This window comes from Mus caroli, chromosome 9 (assembly GCF_900094665.2).
Source record: "Mus caroli chromosome 9, CAROLI_EIJ_v1.1, whole genome shotgun sequence".
Classification (NCBI taxonomy): domain Eukaryota; kingdom Metazoa; phylum Chordata; class Mammalia; order Rodentia; family Muridae; genus Mus; species Mus caroli.
Window position 1 is genome coordinate 70,630,445 of NC_034578.1, and position 24,075 is coordinate 70,654,519.

At 40.7% G+C, this 24,075-nt stretch overlaps 1 protein-coding gene across 3 annotated transcripts in view; it reads right to left on the reverse strand.

The window, feature by feature from the left end:
• Unc13c (unc-13 homolog C) overlaps nt 1-24,075 on the reverse strand; it is a 463,067-nt gene that overhangs the window by 64,527 nt on the left and 374,465 nt on the right. For all 3 annotated transcript variants that reach the window (XM_021171690.2, XM_029481908.1, XM_029481909.1), the window contains 3 exons: nt 22,966-23,043; nt 17,719-17,796; nt 3,825-3,913 (listed from right to left, as the gene is read on the reverse strand). In XM_021171690.2, coding sequence (XP_021027349.1) covers nt 3,825-3,913; nt 17,719-17,796; nt 22,966-23,043 — 245 coding nt within the window. The remainder of the gene's footprint in view (nt 1-3,824; nt 3,914-17,718; nt 17,797-22,965; nt 23,044-24,075) is intronic.

Here is a 24,075-nt window from a genome sequence, read left to right on the forward strand (position 1 = left end):
TTCCATACTTGACATCTTATTTGGTTCATGATCTCTATGGGTGTGGCTCCTTTAGTACCTGTTTATATTACATTGAAATAACCTCTTTCAGTCTCTCACCTTAATTGGTTTTAAACCCTTACCAATTAGCTTTGATGTGACTAGATCTGCTGTTGGCCTTTGGTATCTACAAGGAAGGGTGGAAGAAATAGGAAATAGGCCGGGCATGGATCTTTGTGGTGCATGTGTATTTGTAGTAAACATATATAAAATATATTTAATATGTGAATAGTCACAGATACTTGAGATCATGATAGAATACAAGCAGTGTTGGGAATGTGTACATGATTGACTGACCACAGTGGCAGTTAATGAGCCTTCTAGCTGTAACTACCTCTAAAGTAATTTCCTTTTTAGCTCTGATTCTCAAGCTTGTATACTGAGGTAAGGGATGGACTGAGCAAAGCACACTGAATCTCTGTTTCCCATGGGGAAGAAGCAGGCTCCTGGGTAGATGTAGACTGTGAACTTAATCAGCAGCAGGGATGTGAGATGGAGCATCTGAAGGAAGTGTTCATGGTATAGATGGACAAAGGCATTCTACTTTTGCATGAGTCTAGAGTAAACCAAAGCACAGTTTACCTGAAAACCCTTCTGTCTCCATTCTTGGTGAGTTCACTTACCAGTTATTCTCTTCTTCTATTCCTTTTTGTTTGAAAAAGACATTATTGACTACCTCGACTCAACGTAGAACCAGTAACTAATGACAGAAGCCTTCTTGGGCACCCAAGGAACCAAACAGTCCTCTACTCCCACCCCCCAAGAGTTCCTAAGAGACAGCCTTGAAATATTTACACCTAATCCAGCCAGTTTGGGGAACAATGGTTCCAGTAAAGAAATGGAATGAACCAGAGTAAGTGAATAATGTGTGTGCAAGCAGAAATTTAAGGGGCACAAGATGTGAACCTTTTAGACCATCTTTAATGCATCACCGACATGAAATCACTTGGTCTGTGGAGGGGGCAGGCGATCTGGAAGCATGTCGGGAGCCTGTGAAAGGCTTCAGACTGGTTTGCCTTCATCCTGGCATTATTGAAAGTCCAACCTGACATCCGAGGGTACTGAGAACGGACTAAACTTTTTAATGCCATGAGATGCAGTTGGCTTTTGGAGTGAGTTCTCCCCTTATTTGTAAGGCTTCAGCCTCAGCTCCTGAGAGGAGCAGGCTCCTGCAGTTCTCCAGATTGACTTTGACATGATCGTGCTGCTTGCTCCGGACTTCACACCCACCTGTGTGTGACGTATCATAGCAACAGCAAAGAATAATTATTCTTCTTACAAGGCAAGCATGATGGGTGGCTTGTTTATTTCAAGAACACAAATGACCTTAGCTGAACTCAATTTATTGTGATATTTTAAAAATAATGAAGGATTGCGTACTGGGCATCTAAGAGTTTTTGGAATGTAGGATAAAATATACGATATTCTGTGTCTGCGTCAGTCTTCTCTTCTATTCATTTTTGTTTGAAAAAGACATAATTGATAAGCTCAACTAAAAGTAGAACCAGTAACTAATGACAGAAGACTTCTTGGGCACCGAAGGAACCAAACAATCCCCCCTACCCTCCAAGAGTTCCTAGGACACAGCCTTGAATTATTCACACCTAATCCAGCAGCAATGAGGACCCACTGAAGAAAAAAAAAAGATTTCATTCTGGCCAAAAGAAAAAATCTCCAGCCTAGGTAAAGATCTGACATTCCAAAGACTTGGTGTAAAGGACTGCTCTCCAGGGAGGTGAGACCAACCCCTAGGAAGGTGAGACCAGCCCTGAGGAAGGTGGGCTCATTCTAAGCCATGCCAAGGACACAGGCAGAGTAATTGCCTGTTTAGTTTCCTTCCCAACATTTTCCCAGCACAGTCACTTGCAGGGCTGCAGCAATGCAGCTTCAGGTTCATGTCTACTTATTTGCTGAGTTACATAGAGCAGCCTTCCCCTTCCTTCATTCTGTCTTGGCTTTGATGTTTTGGGCTTCTTCATGCTTCCTCTAAAGCCCCCTTCTTACCACATGGCTGACTTCTGTTCTCCCTCCTCCTCCTCTCTCCCTCCTCCTTCTCCTGGTAGCTGCTAGGATTTTCAGCTTACCTTCCCTGTTTGTTTGTTTGTTTTTTTAACTCTAATAAAACTGTCCTCACACTTAACCCTGTTAAAATAATGCACTTCTACAGCCCTGATAGCAGCAATCTTTCCTTTATAACCAAAGTTTGTCTCATTTTTTTCCAAATCTGAATATATAATTTAGTCTTTGGAACATCATTAGGATGATAAATCTTGCTAATATATTCAGTCTTTCTCTCTCTTAAACAAAACACAAATTCAAATTTTTCTCAGCAAGAGGAGTTAGACAGTTTGCAGAAGTAGTTTCTGCTCTGTTTAGCCATCTTACTTCCCAAAAAGTTATGAGCAGGCCTCACTGTATTAGACTCTGCTTTCCTTCCCCTAAAATCGCTAAAGAATTTCTTGCTGCCTTTTGTAACTGAAGGCAATTTCTTTCCCACCCCCCCTTTCGTTCTTTAACATTTTTGTTTGGTTAACACATCAATTCACAACTAGAATGGAGGCCAGCCCAAGAGGGCTGAACCAAAGCCCCATTACTGTCACCTCATGCCAGGGCAATCAAACCCCACATCTCTGAAACAAGTCCTGCCATTCAAATCCAAGGTAGAGAGAGCCTCCATCTTGCTGATTAACAGTCAGGCTGAGTCAGCAGTCTCATGAAGATCCTAGCAACACAGCACAGAGGCACAGAGGTAAGATACTAAGCTTAGTGCAGAGCAGAGGGAGGACAGGTGTCCTAAGCTCCATATAGGGTGGTCTGTGTCTGACCTGAGAAGTTAGGCTCCAGCAAGACCACACTACCCAGCTTAGAGGAACTGAGACCGCACCTCTGACAATCAAAAGGATTCTAAGTCTAGGGCACTACTGTGCTTCATTCTGCTATCTGAGAAAACACAGTGCTTCCAGAGTCCATTTGGTCTTTCTCATAAAGTATGGCCTTAGTTATCATTAAATGTTTACACATCATTTATCATTTTAGAACCAAATAGGAGATGAGAAGTGTTCAACAAGTAGCTTTTGCCATAAAGATAATTTTATAGCCACACTGGGAAACCGAGCACAAAATTTAAATTGATAAGCAAACATTTATTGAAGTAATGAACCTCTTCAAAGATATATTTTATTTACACCTGTTTTAATAATTGGTAGTGAAATGATTGTGCTCTCATACTGGGACAGAATAAAGTTCGTTATCAGGTCACTTGTTCTTTAGAAACATATCAGAGCTGAGGTAAGTTGACTTAAAAACATAGATGCCCAAAGTCTCTAAACTCTTGCTCGTGAGGTAGTTTGGTCATGATTCCTAAGTCATGCTGATGGGATCCCGTACAGAGCTGGGTATCGCCCTTCTGAAACACAAGCACAGTGCTTCTCATGCACTTTAAGCATGGATGCTTTTTATGTAAATTTTGCTTCTCCCTCCCTCTCTCTATTCTCTCCAGAACCCTCTGCTCTCTAGTCCACCCTGGCATTGCAAGTGGTTATGAGCTAAGATTTCTGCCTTTAGAGAAAAGAGAGAGAAGTAAACATCAAAGTCTAGAGACAGGTGTTGTGAGTACCACCAAAGTGAAGGTTGTACAGACATCTTCCAGTAAGACATCACTCTTGGATCCTGGAGTCACGAAAGGCTTTTCAGAGGAGATGATGCTTAGACCAGGTCTTGAAGCAAAGAGAGTGATAATTACAATTGAAACCTGATGTAGTCAGACAGCTAATTAGGCCGCTTACCTTTCTCCATAAGTGATGCTGAGTGCATCCAGAACCCCGTTGAGTTTGATTTGAAGTTCTTTCAGAATAGTGCTAGCTTCAGGGTCTAGCTGCAGAGAGACCATAAACAACATCACTTGGGAGTTTTAAGAAAGAAGCTCCCGTCTGTTCCTCTGAGAAGTGTTGCATGTGGAATACGGCAAGTCTACAACAATAAAGACAGACTCGACAGTCTCTCTCTCTCTCTCTCTCTCTCTCTCTCTCTCTCTCTCGTCTTTATAATGCAAAGGCTTAGGAAACTGAGGAAAGCATTAAGGATTCTCATGGGAGAGAATGCTGATCGATTCACATAACATGCTGAATGAGGTAGGAGCGAGAGGGCAAAGCTTTTCTTGTTTTCAGTGATGGGACAGAAAGCACAACAAGATTACTCCCCAGAACATGATAATTTTGTGATTTGCAAAATCCAATACACTAATTATATACACTATATAATTATATACACTAATTGAAAATATGCTTTGATTCAAAATATATTTCAGTGTCTAATATAACCATAAATAAATAGTATGTTAAAATAACACTCAATTAAAAAAAATAACTTTTGAGAACAGGCTGAGTATCTCAAATCTAAAATGCCAGGGACCAGAGTCTTTCAGATTTCAGAATTTTTCTGATTTTGAAGTCTTTGCCTAGAGTTTGCTCACTTCACAATCGTTATTTAAACCCTGAAATCTGAGACAGTTCAAACTGTAAAACTTTTGAGAACCCAGAGAACACTGAAGACACCTTAAAATTTGGAGCACTTTGCATTCTAGACTTCAGGATGATGGCTACCAAGCCCAAAGTTCTTCCTGGGAGTTTTTTTTAGTACATTTTCTAACTGTAGAATTTTAAGTAGTAGGACATGCAGATCCCCTAAGCCCTTGGGTTTCTTTGGAGAATACTGGTCTGACTCTTCTCTCTGGGTACAACCCAGAGTCAGGTTCAAAGATATGCACTTTACTTATTTTTTTTTAATTCATTTTTTGTAATGACAGTAAAAGATCAACATGGAATTTACCATCTTGAGAAGTTTATCCCATTGGTTGTGTTTTTACAAATTAAAAGTATAGTTGAATTATAAATAAAACAAGACTTTCTAACATATGTATACTATCAAGCAGAGATAAATTCATGTAAAGGGTAGTGTGTCACAGTCTCTGAAATTGAAATGTCAATATTCCTTCCTTTGAGCCTTCAGAAATTATATTTCCTCTCATTAGTGTGTGTAGTTCTTTGACAAATTGGTCCTCTAATGAAAAGAGGTTGGGATGGAGCCAACTTCTTGAAGGAAAACAAATAAATTCATGACATATAAGCCAAAGACCTAGGAAGTATATGAAATAAGTGCGAGATCTGCTAGTAACAGAAACTCCTAGGATCTTATCCAAAGACGTGGTCCTGGAGTATACAAGAATATTCCCTGGAACAAGATAATCTGCAATACTCCAAGGGTGTTTTTTAAAACTAAGAAATGGTTAGCAAGAATGGTGTGTGTATGTGCATGTGCGTGTGTGTGTCTGAACATGCACCTGTGTGAGAGGCGTGAATACAGAAGATATGTTTGATGTATGTTTTTTAAAAAAGTCTTACAAAAAAGATTTTTAGTAGGCAAGTGTTTATTTACATTCGTTCCCATAGTCTCTGTTTGCCTCACCTCACCTTGCCTTGCCTTGCCTCTCCTCTTCCCTCCCTCTCCCTCTTCCCTCCCTCTCCCCTCTCCCTTTTTCTTCCCTCTCCCCTCTCCCTCTTCCCTTCCTCTCCCCTCTCCCTCTTCCCTCCCTTTCCCCTTCCTCCTACTCCCTCTCCTTACCTCTTCCCCTTTCCTTCCCTTTGTTTGTTTGTTTCTGAGACAGGGTCTCTTTACATAGCTCTGGCTGTCCTAAAACTTGTCTTGTAGACCTGAACAGGCTTGAACTCACAGAGATCCTCTTGTCTCTACTTCCCAAGTCCTGGGATTAAACCCATGCACACCACATCTGACTGAATGCTTTTCCTTTAAAGTATAAATAATTTCTCACGTCATTTCACAAACCTTCCTCAAGCATGCCACCAGAGGCAGGCAGCAGCATGGCATGTGCACTAACTGTGCCCTTGTCTCTTATTTTGTATTCAAAACTCTTCTATTGTCTTTTCTATAGACTTTGGCTTTCTATGCAAGCCAATGCATCTTTCCCAGAGTCCTGTAAGACTTGCATGTTCTAAATATATGAAAAGGTGACTGGAGATGATGCACAAAGCCAACAAGTTTCCCCACAGAAGTTATCCTGATGGCCAATATGGTTCTCCATAGGTACATTTTCTGTTAATGATATACTTTTACTTTTGAAATAAAATCTTTTATTCATTAGCAACAACCTATTCTGACTTATCAAGTTACTCTTGATTTCAAATACCTGACTACTTGCCAGACTGTGTCAAATTATACTCTGACACTGGCTCAGAATTCACTTACCATATCAACTCTGCATGCATTTCTGCTCCTTTTTCTAGCACCCACTCTCTCTGTGTGGACCTAATCAGAATATATGTTCTTTAACCCTCTTAAAAGCATTGGCAGTTTAACAGATCATGAAGGTCTTGCTGCAGTGACTGCCTGTAGGCTGCAGAGGGACTTTTAAATGTGTCTGGTATCTCGTTAAAGTCACCTGTAAAATAGATGCCATGGAGGAGCTCCAGGTCTTTCATGTGCCATTTACCTCATACCCGATTGCTGCCCTTGCCTTCCTTTTCCGCAGCCTGTAGGGCTCCCTGCTTTGTGCTCAGAGCCCTGCCTCCGTGTTACAGTGTGTCCACTACCCATCCATAGAACTACAGCCGAGGAGGGAAGGCCATGTGGCCTGCCCATCATCTCCTTAGAAAATGAGTCCAATGTGTAGATGTGTAGATCACATTTTCTGTATCCATTCCTCTGTTGAGGGACATCTAGGTTGTTTCCAGCTTCTGGCTATTATAAATAAGGCTGCTATGAACATAGTGGAGCATGCGTGTGTCCTTATTACATGTTGGAACATCTTCTGGGTATATGCCCAGGATTGGTATAGCTGGGTCCTCAGGTAGTACTATGCCCAATTTTGTGAGGAACCACCAGACAGATTTCAAAAAAAAAAAAAAAAAAAAAGAAAAGAAAAGAAAAGAAAAGAAAAAGAAAATGAGGCCAAGATATATTTGTGTAGTGTTTAAATGCTTCAATATTTTAAAATTAGAACCCTTAATACTTTTTGCATCAAATCCTTTAATATATCTACATTTATCCGTTCACTATTTTTGCATTAGATCCTCTGACATTTTTATTTAAATCTTTTACTATGCAAGGTCTATCACCATTTCTATGAAAACTGAAGCATCGTATCTTATAAGCCCTCTGTTCTGTTGAGGACTTCCTCCCTCCCTCTGGGCCTTTAACCACTCTTCTCACTTCTATTGAATCAGTCCATTATTAATCTGAATTTCCTGCTCTATGAACATATGCTGATAATATTCATGTACAAACAAAAAAGCAGAATAATGGAAGAAAAGTCAAATATATTGGGACTAACCTTTTCACCAACATCTGGCTGCTTTCTCCCTTTCCTTCACCACTGGACTTGCAACACAAGCCTGAACCTGTTCTCTATATCTGTCTGCACCTTTGAAACATCTATTGGTCCACTGCAGCCTGGCTTCTGCTCTGGACACCCCACTGCAGTGCACAATACAGGTCACCACGATCCCTTCACTGCCAAGCCTGCTGACCTTATTTATCCCGCTCTGTTCATCCTGCTGTTTCTCTCTCAAGCCCTTCCTTCCTTGCTTGTCTAGTTTTGCATGGCTTGTCCTTCTTCCTGTTGACTGTAAGTCCTCTACATTCTCTTTAAATATTAATGGCCTTCCATCTCCCTTTCTGTTCCTCATTTTACTTTTCCCTGAGCACCTGTTCAGGTCTACAGCCCCAACTTTCACTCCTACATGAACAACCTCCTAATTCTCTTCTTTGCATTCTCTAAACAGCAAGCCTGGACATCTTGTCTAGTTTCCTAGGTGCCTAGTAGATTTTTCCTTCTGAGGATCCAATTGAACCTCCATCAAAGTGTATAAACATGGAGGTTGTTATCTTTCTGGCTTAATTTATTTCTCTTCTTGTTTTCTCTGATTTGGTAAAATGCAGATGTCATGTTTGACTTTTATATTCTTCCTCCATTTACCCTTGGATATGATACCAAGATATGCCCAACCATGCCTCTGAATCACTTATCCTTTTGAAGTCTTGACTTAGTATTTTTCTCATTTTCTTTCCATCCTCCCTCAATGGCTGTTCCTAATAAATAATAATAATAATAATAAATGACAAATAATGGTTGATCTAATAAACTCATTTGATTTAGCATTTTCTGATCCCTCGAGGTGACTTTCAGTGGGGAAGGGCTTCCAGCAACTTCTCACAGTCTTTTCTGGCTCCGGTTCTTTGTTTTAGAAAGGCTGATTCTCTCCAACAGTTCCAGTTTTCAGAGCCTATTCACTCCCTGAGGCCTGGTTCAACCTAAAATAAAACTGGGAAATCTGTGAACATTCCATGGAGAACCTGGCGTTAGAGCAATATCCTTGCAAGTGGTGACATCCCATCAGAAAGTGGTGCGCTGTCTGAAATAGAGTATCTGGTTTGTACTGTAAATAATTAATCACGAGTGCTACAGCTCTGATGCTGCTACTCTGTTTTCAGTAGTATTTGTATTCCTTTCTGGAGAGGCCCTCCTCAAGAACTCTCAGGATCACATGCAGAGGCAGAGTACTGCATATCCCTCATCCAACCTGGAAGGACATGGATGCTGAGCTAGAAGTGTCTGTCACTGTGCGTAAATTCACAGCTTGCACTGTGGTTTCAGAAAGTTGAAGATGCTCAGTGGCAAAAAAGTCACAGCATAACTAGACAGTGTATGTAGTTAGATGCCATGACAGTATGTCAGATCAACTAATACGTTTAGACTTAGGTATTGTCTTCAGCTTTGACAAAACTACTGATTAGGTATCAATGAGCAACAAAAATTCCTGGAAAAAAAGATTTGTGTCTTCAAAGACTGATTAACTGAGCTGCAGATGTTGTGGGGAGTTTGGGGTGCTGCAGATCTGGAGGCTGATCACCATATCTGGGCTAGCTTTAACCATCTGAGTAGCCATTTTTTTTCTACCTCTGTGTCAGAATTAAAATCTTGTGACTAAAAGTTAAGAAATTTTGGAATCTATTAACTTAGCAGACCACTGAATTTTACCAACCAGAAAGCTAAGAATGTCATCACTGGAGGCCTATAGAAAACCACCTCCCATTTTGCCATGTCTGTCTGTCTGATGTACCCACCAATGTATTTTAAACTTGCCTTGATTTAGGACCTTCTTTATTCTGTAAAACTACAGAAGTTCATGAAACTGCTTCCATGTTAAAACATGGAATCCAGGGCCACCTAAATCTGTGTTCCTGTACCAGGGTTACTCAACTTTGCTCTAGAATAAACGATCTCTTATTTCCTTTAAGGCAGTGGTTCTCAACCTTCCTAATGCGACAACCCTTTAATACTGCTCCTCCTGCTGTAGTGACCCCCCAATCACAAAATTGTTTTCATTGCTACTTCATTACTGTAATTTTGCTACTATTATGAATTATAATACCTGATATGAAGGATAGCTGATATGTAACTGATATGTGGAAGGGTCATTTGACCCCCCCCCAATAGGGTCAAAATCCACAGGTTGAGAACTACTAGCTTAAAGTGAAAGCTGTGCTTTTCTTAGTCGAATAGACCAAAAAATAGACACAATATAGATTCCAAGAAGCTAAGAGTTCTACTGCTGGTTACACTGGCTTATGGTATGTTAGGGCAGCTATAAACAATAAGAGTGAATTGTTGTGGAGAATTATAAGATAAAAGAGAGCTATGTGTCTATCCCTCATAGCTGTGGTGTATGTATCTCTTAAGACAGATGTTAGTTTAAAAAGAATCCTGGCATTATGTAGGTGACCCTGCAGATTGTCAGAAATTCTGGGGAGCAAGGTTAACAAGCAGCACCTGTCTGGGTCCTGCATCTCATTCTGACATGGGCTGCCAGCTCAGAACCTTGTCTCGGCTCAGAACCTCCTTGCTACCTTACTTTCGCAAGTTTAGCCATTAAGCCTGACTATACGTGGGAGTTGCTTTGGACTCAACTGTATTTGTTAAATCACGGCAATCAGATTGCTCTTCTAGCTCATTGTTCTCTTAATTTTCTATTAAATCCAATTGAAAACCCTAATCACAGAGGTGGTTGGGAGGAGACAGAAACCAGGCAGCATCTGCAAACCAAAGGCCAGAATGCCTGACATTCATTTCTTGTTTAGTGCTATGAAACTAAAAATAATTGGTTGCATTTTCTGACCTCAGCCGCATGCCGTCTCACCTTTGGGTTATATCCACACAATGAGATGCTAGAAGTTCGAGTTTACTGTGGAATAAAATACAGCATTTGAATTTGCCTTGTGAAAGGTGCTTCCAAGATTAGAAAGTGATCTCCCCTCAGAACCCTTGTCTCTTATTATTGCGGCTTCCTGAATAAACCCAACATTTAAAAAAGTAGAGTTATCTTAGCACTCGTTAGATTTCAGCTGCCTAGTATGGTTTTCAGTGCTTTGAATCATGTGATAGATGGGTCAAGCCTGAGGTGCAGAGATGGGGAGAGATGCTGAGAGTGGTCCAGGTAGCATAGATGCCTAGCTTCTAGCTTCTGAGTGTGTGGTTCTCAGCATTCTTAATGCTGAGACCCTTTAACAGTTTCTCATGTTGTGGTGACACCCAACTATAAAATTATTTTGTGGCTACTTCATAATTGTAATGTTGTTACTGTTATTCATCATAGTGTAAATATCTGGTATGCAGAATATTTGATACAGGACCCTCAGAAGGTCATGACACATAGGTTGAGAACTGCTGTTCTAGGTGCTGAAAGGTAGCCTGGCTCTTAGTAGCTGTTTTATGAGTGTTGGTTCTTTGCAAACTCCTTGAGGCCGAAGACAATGAAAAATGCTTTTATTTTCTACCCCATTTCCTGCCCTCCTGCAGGTACAATAACTCTGAGTAGACACAATGGATAATTAAACTTTTTAATTTACAAATACTTGAAATTGCTTTGGGAGACAATTTTAGAACGGAAAGTAAGTTATAATTAATTGAATTGTCTGCTTTATTATTGAGCTGCCTAATATATGTTTTATAATTCAATTTATTCTAAAATTTATTTGGTAGTTGCTGAAAAATGATAAAAACAGGATATTGATCCTCATTAATTTATTACTAAATGATATTTCTACTTATATTCAGGAGCCAAGATCAATCATATCATCTGGAGACTTGAATATATGCTTATCATCTTAATTACAAATTAAAATAATGTAAATACTACTAAGCAAAACAATGCATAAAACAATGAAAAGTCTATGTAATATTTTAAGGAAATGATGAAGTTTTGCATATGACTGCAAAATAGTTAGCTATATTTTAGGACTATTATATTAACTACTAGAACTTGACTGTACTATTGTATATTGTCCCAAATTTCATCCAATCATGTTAAATCAAGATTCAGAAAACAGGAAGTGTGATGGTTGAGGGTGGTCCAATGATAAGATAAAGGCATTTTGATTTGTTATCTTTTCCATTAAAAAAAAAGGAGATTTAACTTAGGTTTATGTCTGTGAGTATTTGTATGCATGTGTGTGTATTTACCATGTATGTGCCTGGTATCTATGAAAGCTAGAGAGATCATTGGATCCCCTGGAACTAGAGTTCTAGGCAGTTGTGAGCCACCATGTTGGTGCTGGAGACTGAAGATGGATCTTCTGGAAGAGCAGTCAGTGTTCTTCACTGTGGAGACATCTCTCCAGGCCCTGAGATGTTTTTAATCACACTCTTTCTAGTTTACCAAGACAGAGCAGTGATGCCGAGGCCCAAGGCCAGTGCCATCAGTATTACCATCTGGGAATTTGTTTTCTACTCGAATCACACAGTCCTGCCTGTTACCTGCAGATCCAAATCCGTGGCTGGAGTTCAGCGGTATATCTTCAGAGTCTCACCCCAAAGCCAGGGTGCATGCTGAAGTTTAGTGACTGCTAACATGGAGACCTCCTGTCTTTAAACAGTGAGCCTCACCCTGGGTTCCCTGCTTCCCTCTCTGACCTGGAGCTGCTCCCTAAGTCTGTGTGGTGAATAGGCTTGGGGAAGAAGAACTTCAGTGAGTTGTATGTCACACTCCGGCGCAGCCAAATGCTAGCTCAGCGCTAAAAGATTCAGAATAATACAGATGCACATGATTGAAACACAAGAATGAAGCTGCTCGCCGAAACGGACAGTGGGATATGCTACGGATTCCTTGGCTCTATTTTGTACAAACAAAACGTACTCTTACAGTCAAATCCCCACTGTGACTTGACTCAGAAAACTCAGTTATACTTGAGACATGTCAATAAAAACCATGTTACCATGGCACCAACTGGGCCTGATTTATAGTAGGTAGGACGGGAAGGCAGCTTAATAGCAGCTTTCTTTGGCTAAGATCAAAAATTCAGGTGACAGCAGATGCTGGCGAGGATGTGGAGAAAGAGGAACACTCCTCCATTGTTGGTGGCTGCTTGTGGACGTTGTACATCGTGGTGCGGAGCCTAGTGCGCACCACGATGTACAACGTCCACAAGCAGGGCATATATCCAGAAGATGTCCCAACCGGTAAAAAGGACACATGCTCCACTATGTTCATAGCAGCCCTATTTATAATAGCCAGAAGCTGGAAAGAACCCAGATGTCCCTCAACAGAGGAATGGATACAGAAATTATGGTACATTTACACAATGGAGTACTACTCAGCTATTAAAAAGAATGAATTTATGAAATTCCTAGCCAAATGGATGGACCTGGAGGGCATCATCTTGAGTGAAGTAACACAATCACAAAAGAACTCACACAATATGTATTCACTGATAAGTGGATATTAGCCCAAAACTTAGGATACCCAAGATATAAGATACAATTTGCTAAACGCATGAAACTCAAGAAGAATGAAGACCAAAGTGTGGACACTGTGCACCTTCTTAGAATTGGGAACAAAACACCCAGGGAAGGAGTTACAGAGACAAAGTTCGTAGCTGTGATGAAAGGATAGACCATTTAGAGACTGCCGTATCCAGGGATCCATCCCATAATCAGCTTCTAAACGCTGACACCATTGCATACACTAGCAAGATTTTGCTGAAAGGACNCAAATATAGCTGTCTCTTGTGAGACGATGCCGGGGCCTAGCAAACACAGGAGTGGATGTTCACAGTCAGCTATTGGATGTATCACAGGACTCCCAATGGAGAAGCTAGAGAAAGTACCCAAGGAGCTAAAGGGATCTGCAACCCTATTGTTGGAACAACATGATGTACTAACCAGAACCCCGGAGCTCTTGTCTCTAGCTGCATATGTATCGAAAGATGGCCTAGTCGGCCATCAATGGAAAGAGAGGCCCATTGGACTTGCAAACTTTATATGCCCCAATATAGGGGAATGCCAGGGCCAAAAGAATGGGAATGGGTGGGTAGGGAAGTGGGGGGCGCTATGGGGGACTTTTGGGATAGCATTGGAAATGTAATTGAGGAAAATATGTAATAAAAATATTAAAAATCAAAAAAAATAGCAGCTTTCTTTTCCTGTAAATATCTCAATAAGGAGTAACTCTTAGAGTTCGGAGTACTGTCAATATGCATCAAGCCGACGAGTAACCAGAGGTGCCACCATTTCAAATGGTTGCACCACAGTGCAGATCGTCTGCTCACATGGCACAGTTGGGATTCCCCTAAATCAACTTATGTAACATTCATGGAGTATCCAAACCACTATATCATGACTCCCTGCAAAGAAATTAAAGTTCTGATAATTTAATTTTCTTTTTCATATACTTATGCAAATTAAATTGCTAATCAAAGGAAGATTTGTAAGTGACTTCCAAGAGCTGTAACAATATGCTCCTGTTAGGAAATCAATACAAAGAAGTTGCAATAGACACACGTGGAGTTATATTCAAAAGAGGCAAACTAGTATAGGCTACAACATTTTCATTTTGAGTTATTCTACCTATTGCAAAATAACCAGACTATCATTCTCTAGTGAATGGCATTCCCATGATGCTTTTATTGTGGTACACGAGGGTGCCACATGACACGGTATAGTGATGGTGGGGTAAATGGTTAACTTTTGTCTCAAAGTCAGATTATAATATAGGCTGTATATTTCCTATTAGTCACTACAGCGATTCCCTCAGGCTTACTGGCAATGTTTCCATCTGGACCCCATGCAGACGATGGCTGTTTCACAAGTAAAGAGCACAAAACCAAAATGCAGGTGTGAAACACTTCTGTGTCCAGAGGAAAGAGGTTGCCTGTGAGGGAAGAGCTGTCCTGGCAGTCAGAGCAGCACCATGCAGTCATGCTTGCAAGCGGCCAGCTGCGGCCAGCTGCAGACAGTGCTAGAGGCAAGCAACCTGTGGGGAGAGCCCAGCTAACAAACACATAGCATTTAAGGCTACTCTGAGCAAATGATCAAACTGTCATTTGCTAATTTGACTTTTGTAGAGAGAAGTGCACACCCCGGCATAGTGGGGCCCATGTAACAAACTCCCGAGAGAGGAGGAACTGGCCTGGAATGGAGAGTGCCCCTGGTATTAGTTAAGATTCCCTATAGTAGCTTCATGGGGATAAGAAATTGGCAACCAACATTAGTTTGCTTGGAAGAAGTTATTTATGATTCAAAAAACTATGTGTGTGTGTATGTGTGCTGCATATGTATGATATATGTACACATGTTCAAACTTAGTGCATGCATACATGCTTATTCATACATGTGAAGGCCAGACAAAAGTAATGGGTATCCTACTCTGTGACTCTCTCATTTATTCCCTGGATTCAGGGTCTCTTACTGAACCTGGAGCTAGGCTGGTGGTCAGCAAACCACAGAGATCCTCCTGTCTCTGCCCCTTAGAGCATTGATGTTACTGGTGTGCACTTGTGAATGTGACCATGCCTCGATATTTGCATGCATTCTGGGAAATTGAATTCAGGTCCTCATGCTTGCATAGCCAATGGTCTTATCCACTGAGCATGTCCTTAACCTCACATGGTAAAACTTTCAAAGGCTGTTGAATATGCCTGCATCAAGTACTGCATATATGTCTTATAGCGAAAGGTGGCTCCTGGTTATACTGTATAATGTTACCTCTTTTTCTTCTCCCTTTGGATAACTTTGGGGGTGGTACAGGGTCTCACATATCCCAAGTAGCCTTGACCTCACTATGTGGCCAAGGACAACAGCTAACTTCTCACCCTCCTGCTTCCATTTCTCCATTTCTGGGATTTCAGCCATATGCTACCACAGCCATAAAATACTTTTTGATTTCTATAAAAGCCCCAAGTGAAGGCACTTGTTTAAATTACTGTCTTTCACAGATGCCCCTACCAGCAAGAATCTGCAGATCATCTTCATAACTTGGGTCACCCTACAACTCTAATATGATTATATATTAATTAAGCACAACCATCCTAGAAATCTGTGTGTTACACTTGGCCTTGGGTTTGGGTCTTGTTTTATTTCTGGGCTTCATGTACCTCTATGCCAGTTCTGATTGGTTCAGTTTAAAGCTTTTATTTATCAATGGAAGCCAGGTTAAAAAAGAAGGGAAAACTGGATAGAAAGAGGGACAGAAGGACGGTGAATATAGGGAAGAGTTGATTCATCTGACAGATTAGATAGAAACCAGGCCTTTGTTTTATCTCCCTTACTCAATCAACTGCATTTTTCATGTATGTTATGTATAAGGAGCTCAATAAATGGGCATGTCTTGCATTATAAAGGAAGAAGTTGTACATAAACATAGTTTATAATGAGAACCTACACCTTTCAAATTGGTAATTGCTCCACCAGTAAGAATCACTTTTGCCTGGTAAACAAGTCTCCCTGTTGGGTGCTTAGCAAGAGATTGACTTGGTCTACACAACTTCCTTTAACCATGGGCCCCATGGGCCTTTAGTCTGTCAGTTCTGTCTTGTCTGCTTAGACTCGTTTCAGCAAATATTATCTGCATCAGAATCCAAGCACAGAATGGTAGAGAAATAGTTAGGGTACGGGGGAAGTTTCTAGAAATAGGTCAGCCAATATATAATTTCACTCTGACGTGATTCCTGGTGTTTCCATTTCACTGAATTTTGGGCTGAGATTTCCCACAAGAAATGAGTGACTTCATCACCAAAACTATTAAATAGATTTAAATGGATGTCATGAAGCATCAGGACAATTAGAAAAGGGAATCTTATGGGATGATCCCCAACTGTCATGCCCATTAATTTCAACAGAAGAATCCAGAAATGAGATTGATGCCCCGAGACCTTGGAGCAGGCATTAGCACACTGCAGGGAGCAAGGCCTTATTTCACATAAGCTGATCTGAGACTACCAGTGAAAGAACTCATGTTAAAAAAAAAAAAAATTTTTTTTTTTGTAGCATTGCACATGATCCTGGTGCTTCCCATTTCTAGGGGGTTAAGTAGCACCTTCATTTTTTCCGGGGGGGGGCAGCTGAATTTCTCCTTTGGTTTAAAGACTCATCTCATGTGAAGAGGCTGGTGCTAAACGCGGCTCATTAGCCTCAGACATTTGGAAATAAAAGGGAAATTTGCTTTCATTTTGAATCTAGCTTTCTGCATGGGCCCATGGATTACTATACAGAAAGTCTGATGTAAGTGAAGTAGAAACACTGTAGACATAACTTCATTGGGTCTGTTTTCTCTTGTAAAAATATTTACTTTCTGTGTATGAGTGCTTGCATGCATCGAAGTGCCATGTGTATGCAGTGCCTGAGAAGGCCAGGAGAGGGCAGCAGATCCCCTGGAACTGGAGTTAGAGATGGTAGCTGATGTGTAGGTACTAGGGATCAAACTTGGGTCCTCTGGAAGAGCAGCCAGTGCCTTTAACTGCTGAGCCAGCCCTAAGGGTTTGTTTTATTCTTGATGCTGTTGGCAGCAAGCAGGGTGAGTCCAGAAAGACCAGCTGTTCCAGTGACTCTCGCCTTTAATGACTTCCCCGTTCCTCATCCCCCCACCCTCCTACCCCCCCACCCCCGCCCCGCACACCAGTTTGTAAGGAAAGACAAGACCTTGGCAAGCAGGAAGAGGCAGGAGCGAGCTAATTCATGTCTTGCTCTTTGTCTGATCTCAAGAAGCAAATGAGAGAGCACGTGCACGCGTGTGCGTGCGCGCACGGGTCACGCAATGGTCTTTAAATGGCGGGTGAGAAGGACAGCCAGGGGAAGCGGTAACGCTTGCTATCACAAACCTCATAGGAGAATCTCTCTCCTTCCTTCTTCTGTTCGTGGAATTGCAAGGCACGGATGTTGAATAGAGACACGACACATTACAGACACAACACACAGATAGCACATTTGACACAGCTCTCACGATGTGAAAAATTAAGCACCGACATAGCACTATTGCCACAACATAGATTCTAAAACAAGCGTCAACTTCAACATGACAGTATAAAATGTAATCTTTGTCATACTACTGATCACTAGTTTATATGCATACATTTTAATTGTACAACAAGTCGGCTGGCTCTCTCCCTGTCCCTGAATAGACCTCCATTTACTAAAATGCTGTCATAGTGACTGCCGTAATTGCTAATGGGATTTTAGAGATTAAAAACAATCAAACAACCAAGCAAACAAATGCTGCTTCCTGTTCCTTGGTAAAAACCAATTCAAAAGGTAAGATGCTTTCCAGAACAAAGCAAAATGCTACTAACATCCACCCAAGAGTCCTTTGGTAAAGACAAGAGTGGACACACACTCACCTCTTTTCCACCCATGGATTCAAACATTTTTTCCAGCTGGACCCGCAGTTGTTGGATGTTGTTCATCAATATGCAAGGCTTATAGAAAGAGAAAGAGAGGCAATGTGATGATCAGCATCCTTCACATCCTCGCACCTCTGGAGCGAGTTTAACTTCTACAGTCTATGGCTGTCACCTGTGGCCTGTGATACACACCAAACAATCATTAGGCTACTTTGAATGAGGGCTTTTAACAGCTGGGAATGGAAAGGAAATAGATGACCATTTTGGGGAATACAATTTAACAACCAACACGTGCAATAGCACATGGAGGCTGGCTATCGGCACCCCTTTTCCTCTTCTTGTGGTATTTTAAAGATCAGAATTAGCCACTTTTTCTTTATGGTTTTGTTGGATACAATGTTTCTTATGTGCCAGGCTAGTCTCAGAGAGCTGAGCATGACAGTGAACTTCTGACTCTCCAGCCTCTACTTCCCGAGTTCTGGGATGGCAGGTGTGGACTACCTGATTTCTGCAGTGCTGGGGATTGAACCCAGGACTTCAGAGATGCTTTGCAAGTGCCCTTCCGATGGAGCTGTATCCCCAACCTACCCTATTCTATGTTGTAAACTCTTTTTTATTTTGAGAAAATCAATTAATTTCAATTCTCTGGTAACTGTGCTGCTTTAAAACCAAAAGAGCATTTGTATTTCTTCTTCTTTTTAAACCCAAGAAAACTTCCAAAAAATTTAAAATGACTTCGATGGAGTTTCTGTCTGTCACTAAAGCCAGGAAGCTGAAGACTACCCCTTCATTATCTGGCTCAGAACAAGTGTGTTTCTCTTCTGACTTTCCTCTCTGTTTATTTGGGCCCTTTTCCTTCATTTAGATTAGAATTTTCCTACCTTGGTTTTTAACTTTTCTATCACCTACATTGCCTTTGCTTTACAAAGACTTTACACTGAGGTTTTTTTTTTTAATTTTTATTTTTTTATTGTCACCAGCTAACGTGAACGCTGTGCGTGCTGCTGTACACTGGGTAGACTGCAGCACTGTGCTTGCACGGGACTCATACTTAGCATTTGAGTTGTTTCTAGAGAGGTAGAAAAGGGCAGTGGTGTTATAAAACTTTGTGACAAGACGAGATATCAATTTGGAATTAATTTCAAATCAGAAAATAGATTTTGGCCTAGCTGCAAAGCTCACTGATGGCTGCGACACATCGATTCTGAAGAGTCAGTGGCTCAGAGCTGGGGATGACAGAGACAGGAAATGGACACACTTTCCAAGTGGCTGGGAAGGGAGCCAGCAATGAATCAGAAGGTCAGACAAAGGACTCATGGGACATCAAAGAGGCGTTAGCTCTCATCAGTGGAAAGATTTTATTATTACCTTAACCACATCACAGACCTTCGAGAGACTTTGTACTTGACTCTTAAGTGACCACAACCTAAGTCTGATTTATGGAAACAATTCCACACTTCTATTCTGTTCCTGGATTCTGGCCACTTAAATATTTTATTTTATTTTTTTAAACATAGGTAAGTGAGATTATACTCCTGAGTTTCTGACTGCGGAGCTGGGATGCTACAGACAAGTTTTGATGGCCTCTACTCCCAAAAATCACAATCTGCACTCCTTGATCCCAGCATACTCTACTTGATTTATTTGATGTTAGCATTTAAGTCTGTTCTTAGTATACAGAACAAAACTAGAATACCAATTCTTTACATAAAAAGCCATACATCAAGTCAAATATGGTCATTTCTGATTTTCAAGAATGCTAGGGAGAGTTGGGCTCACTTGGGGCAATGGCTACTCACCACATGGAAAGAGGATGAAGAAGAGAGAGGTAAGAGGGATTTTTCTGGGTAAATGTAAAGTTGAGATAAATATAAAGCTCTTCGCCTTTACTAAACTTTTCCTGACCTTGAAATGCCCCAAGTCCACTGTTATTACATCGACTTATTAAATCATTAATAAGAACTAGATTACTATTCAATTATACCCCATATTTAAGCACAAAACAGATTGATTCTAACAGTTCTGTAGTCAGCAAGTCAGAATAAATGCATTAATGTTTTAATAAATCCATCCAGACATGGCACATGCCTTGCATCCCAGAACTGGGAGGCTGAGGCAGGAGGACTCAATGTTCAAGGCTGGCATGGGCTAGGTAGCAAAGCTATGCATTAAAAATTTTCAAAATAAAATCCCCGGTAAAAGGAACATTATCCCAACGGAATTCTATTGCTTACTGAAGAGTTTATGGAGAGGAAAGAATATGTTTGGGCATAGCTGTCATTCAGTATGTGTACCGTGTACATTTTGAGTTTTCTTATAAACATATCGTATACATTTTATTTTGTCTTAACTGGGAACAGTCAAAAACCTAGAATACGATGTATACTAAAGTTTTATTCAAACTAGGGACAGACATTTCTATACGGCTAAAGTGTTTGAGCTTAAAAATGTTTAAAATAAAGAAAAATTGATTTGGAAAAGGATGCTCTGACTTGTTTGGGATGGGGACAAAAGGCATAAAAGTGGTTTGACCACTTCTGATTTAAATTGTCACAGTAAGAAGGGGCCAGATCGTACACAACAGTAAACCTAGCACTCGAGGTGAAGGGAGATGGATTAGAAGTTCAAGGTCAGCCTAGGCTACATGAGACCTGTTTCAAAAACAGCAACAAATTAGTATGCCATGCTACAAAAAAAAATATAATCTCAAGTAGACATTTGGTTGAACTATGGACTTTTTAATTCTGACTTTGGACATATCAAATGTTATAGTCACGTCTTTTTGAAATTTTTATTTACTTACTTTCTCTGTGTGTGTGTACATGTGTGCATCACGGTATGCATGTAGAAAGGAGCCAGTTCTTTCTTTCTAACATTGCTTTTAATGATGGGACACTTGCCATCAGGCTTTTGAGTTTACCCACTGAGCCACCTTACAGATCCTCACTGTTACACCTGGAATGTCTATCTTTAAATGTTTCTCACTCCATTTGCAGATGATTAGGAACATATGATGAATTTCAATGCTTTCATTTTTTTTCTTTTTGAGACATGGTCTCACTATATAGCTCTGGTTGTCTGAAACTCATTATGTATACCAGGTTTGCCTTGAACTCACAGAGATCTACCTGTCTCTGCCTCCTGAGTGCTGGGATTAAAGGTATGTGCCATATCTGACTTATGGTTTTGAGTCTTAAAAGACATTTGTAATGTGTTCATGAGAAGGTACAAACTTCTTTTTGTGATGACTTGAGACAAAGCTCTGTAAAGCTACATATTCAATCAAGACACCTTGGTGAGATTAAAATGATCTTAAACTTAAACCATAGAATCCAAAGGTAGCCAGGAGACTGCTTGCTAGGATGAAGGCAAAGAAAGGTACAGGTGCTAATGGTATAGCTATACTTCTCTATGTATACATTTTGATTTTCCTTATGGCAGCGGGAAGGGGAATGGGATAGGGGGTTCCCAAAGGGGAGATCTGGAAAGGGGAAACATTTGAAATAGAAATAAAGAAAAATATCCAAGAAAGAAAAACAAACCAAATCATATACACGTAATCTTAATTGAGATCGGTTGTAACCCTAAAAAATAAGGAATACTAAAGTTTGATTCAAATTAGAAACATTCCTATATGGCTTAAGTGTACACTAAGGGACAGGTGCTGGGCTATGTTATGCACACGAGCTTTTAATTAACTACACAATTCCATTTTGGGGGCTGGAGAGATGGTTCAGTGGTTAAAAACATGTACAGCTCTTGCAAAGGGCCTGAATTAAGTTCCTACCACCCACATTAGGTGGCTCAAAACTGACTTCAGCTCCAGGGGGATCCAATACCCTGTTGTGGCCTTGCCCCTTGCCTCTGTGGGCACAGAATTAACATGTATAAACCCTTATATACCACACACACACACACACACACACACACAAATACTGGAATAAATGTTTTTGAAAGATCAACTCCTTTACAAAAATAATACAATATATATTGATTTACAATTATAGGGCAGGGGGAGGTTTCATATGATCTGGAATTTAGAATGTTAACATGTGAGATAGGAGGCTGCCCAGCATTTAACGAGCTAATGGAAATCAGTTATTTCTCAGCCAACTTCCCAAATACACGTCTTGCCATCTTAATAAAAACAGAGTATTTGCTGAAACTACAAGACACTCTTATGATCTGCAGACATACACGGGAAGTGTGAATCATCTTTTAACCTTTAAACGAAAATATATGCTTCCAACAAGTAAATAGTCTCCCATGTAGAGGGCTGGAGTCAAAGGTGGCTGGAAGTCAGTGCTGAGATTGTCTGAAAGCTATCATCGGATTGCTGGGCAGCATATTAATGAAAAGGAAGGAGGCGTCGACTGAAATCTTCAGGAACCATCAGGACTGGCTTGTCTTAATGAGCTGTCAGCCAGGGTGAGCCGGGTCGCTGCCGCCCGGCTCGTGATTCCCCTTCAGCCTTGCCAACTAGTGCGGGCTGGTTTTCATTTCATCTTTATTTTTCCAAGGGGGAAGGAAGAGTTGCTCTTAAGAACCCTGTGGGTGTTCCAGTGTTACTCATTTAAAAAAATTTCCACAGTGTTGGCCTACATCTCTCTTAATACTAAGTACAGAAATAAGAACACTTTCCCTTACATCGTGAAATCACTCCGATTGTATGACTGCACATGACTTCAGTTCATCTTGATTTTTTTTTTAAATGCCTTTTGCTGAGTAGTTGCAGTTCTGCTTTGGACTTTATAAGTATTTCCTAGATCATCAAAAACCCACGGAGATAGGGATAAATCACAGGCGGAAGCATCACTGCCCTGTATATTCACTCTCCTTCTCAATTGATTTGAAAACCGAAAGACTGAATTATACTTATTCGAGGGTGGGTAAAAAGCAACAGGGGTTGTTATCAACACTCACTTGATTCTTATCTCCCTAGTTCTCAGCTCCAGTGTTTTATGAGTTTGTGCATTTTTCCATGGTTTACCATCTCATTTTTCTCAACACGGAAAACAATCGGGCAGGCACTGGCCTCATTCTCCCTTCTATCCAATCCCGATAGGAAGCCCACACGTGATGCCTGGTGAGGTTTGCAGGCAGCACCCTGAGATTCCGTAGCTCTCATCACCCACTATGGAAACTGACACAGAGGATATTTCCTACTTACTTGCAGTTAGAAAGCACAAGTTTCTATTTTGGGACACTCACCAATGGGGGTGGGGTGGGCGTGGTCCTACTTACCACTGTCTCCTTATCGCAGTATGAACTGAAGTCACTTGATACGATCGCAGCGTACTGGACCAGAACCTTATTGATGGTCTGTGGAAGAAAATAGCATGCAAAGCATGTCAGTTGAGTGAGTTAAATGTGCCACCTTACAAAAACACTATCCAGGCTGAGACAGGCAATCCTGACTCCTTTTTAGCGAAGGAGAGTCATAAGTGGGCTCAATCCATTCCCGTGTCCAAAGAGGGATCACAAATCGCTGCATGTATATGTCAGTTTGTCAGGGTTCTGAACAGCATTTCAAACATACCTCAGAGATCTATAATCTATCAGAACAGCATCCATACTATCACACAGTTATTCTCTGACTTTACTCAGAAGAGATACAGGCTGTCCCATGGCAACCTCTTCACAGCGTAGGGACTTAAGATCTCATGATACCGGACACTTGCCCACCTTTCCCACTGATGATGCTACAGGCTGGAGTTCTCCCTTCTGCTTCTTTCTGCCTCTTAATCCTTTTTGTCATCTCATCTCTACCACATAAGGTTATCTGCAGTGGGCGTTTTTCTCAACTTTCTCCATCATGTCTCAGTGCCTCATGAATAAGAGAGGTTGGACATTCTTATGACACCACTCCACAGTGACTCTCTTCAGAAACAGGGACTTACATTGTACACTATCTGTTCAAGTGTGAAAACCCACCTCTCACCTACCCTACTCTCTCCTTCTCAGTACATTTGTCCAGTTACTGTTATTCAGCAATGGATTCTTTATTTACTGTTATTTAATAGCACACCAATTGCTAAAAATGTTGCCTGCTCACTTCTCTTTTGTACCAAAATTTGATAGTTTCTTCCTTTCTCTAAAACTTCTTGTGAGCTCCTGCATGACCCTTGCTTCTAATAATTATAGAGAAGAGAGAAAAACTGTACCAACTGTATTTATTAAACATATTGTAATTGTGTAAAGATACACTGACAGGTTTGCATTCTTCAGCTTTTACATTCACATAGAGGTAACTGGTTTGGTAATGCCAACTGTGAATGCCATCTTCTTAGAAAAGATAAACCAACAATAATGATGGAATTATGTTATTTAGTCATAGAAAAACCAAAGAGCCAA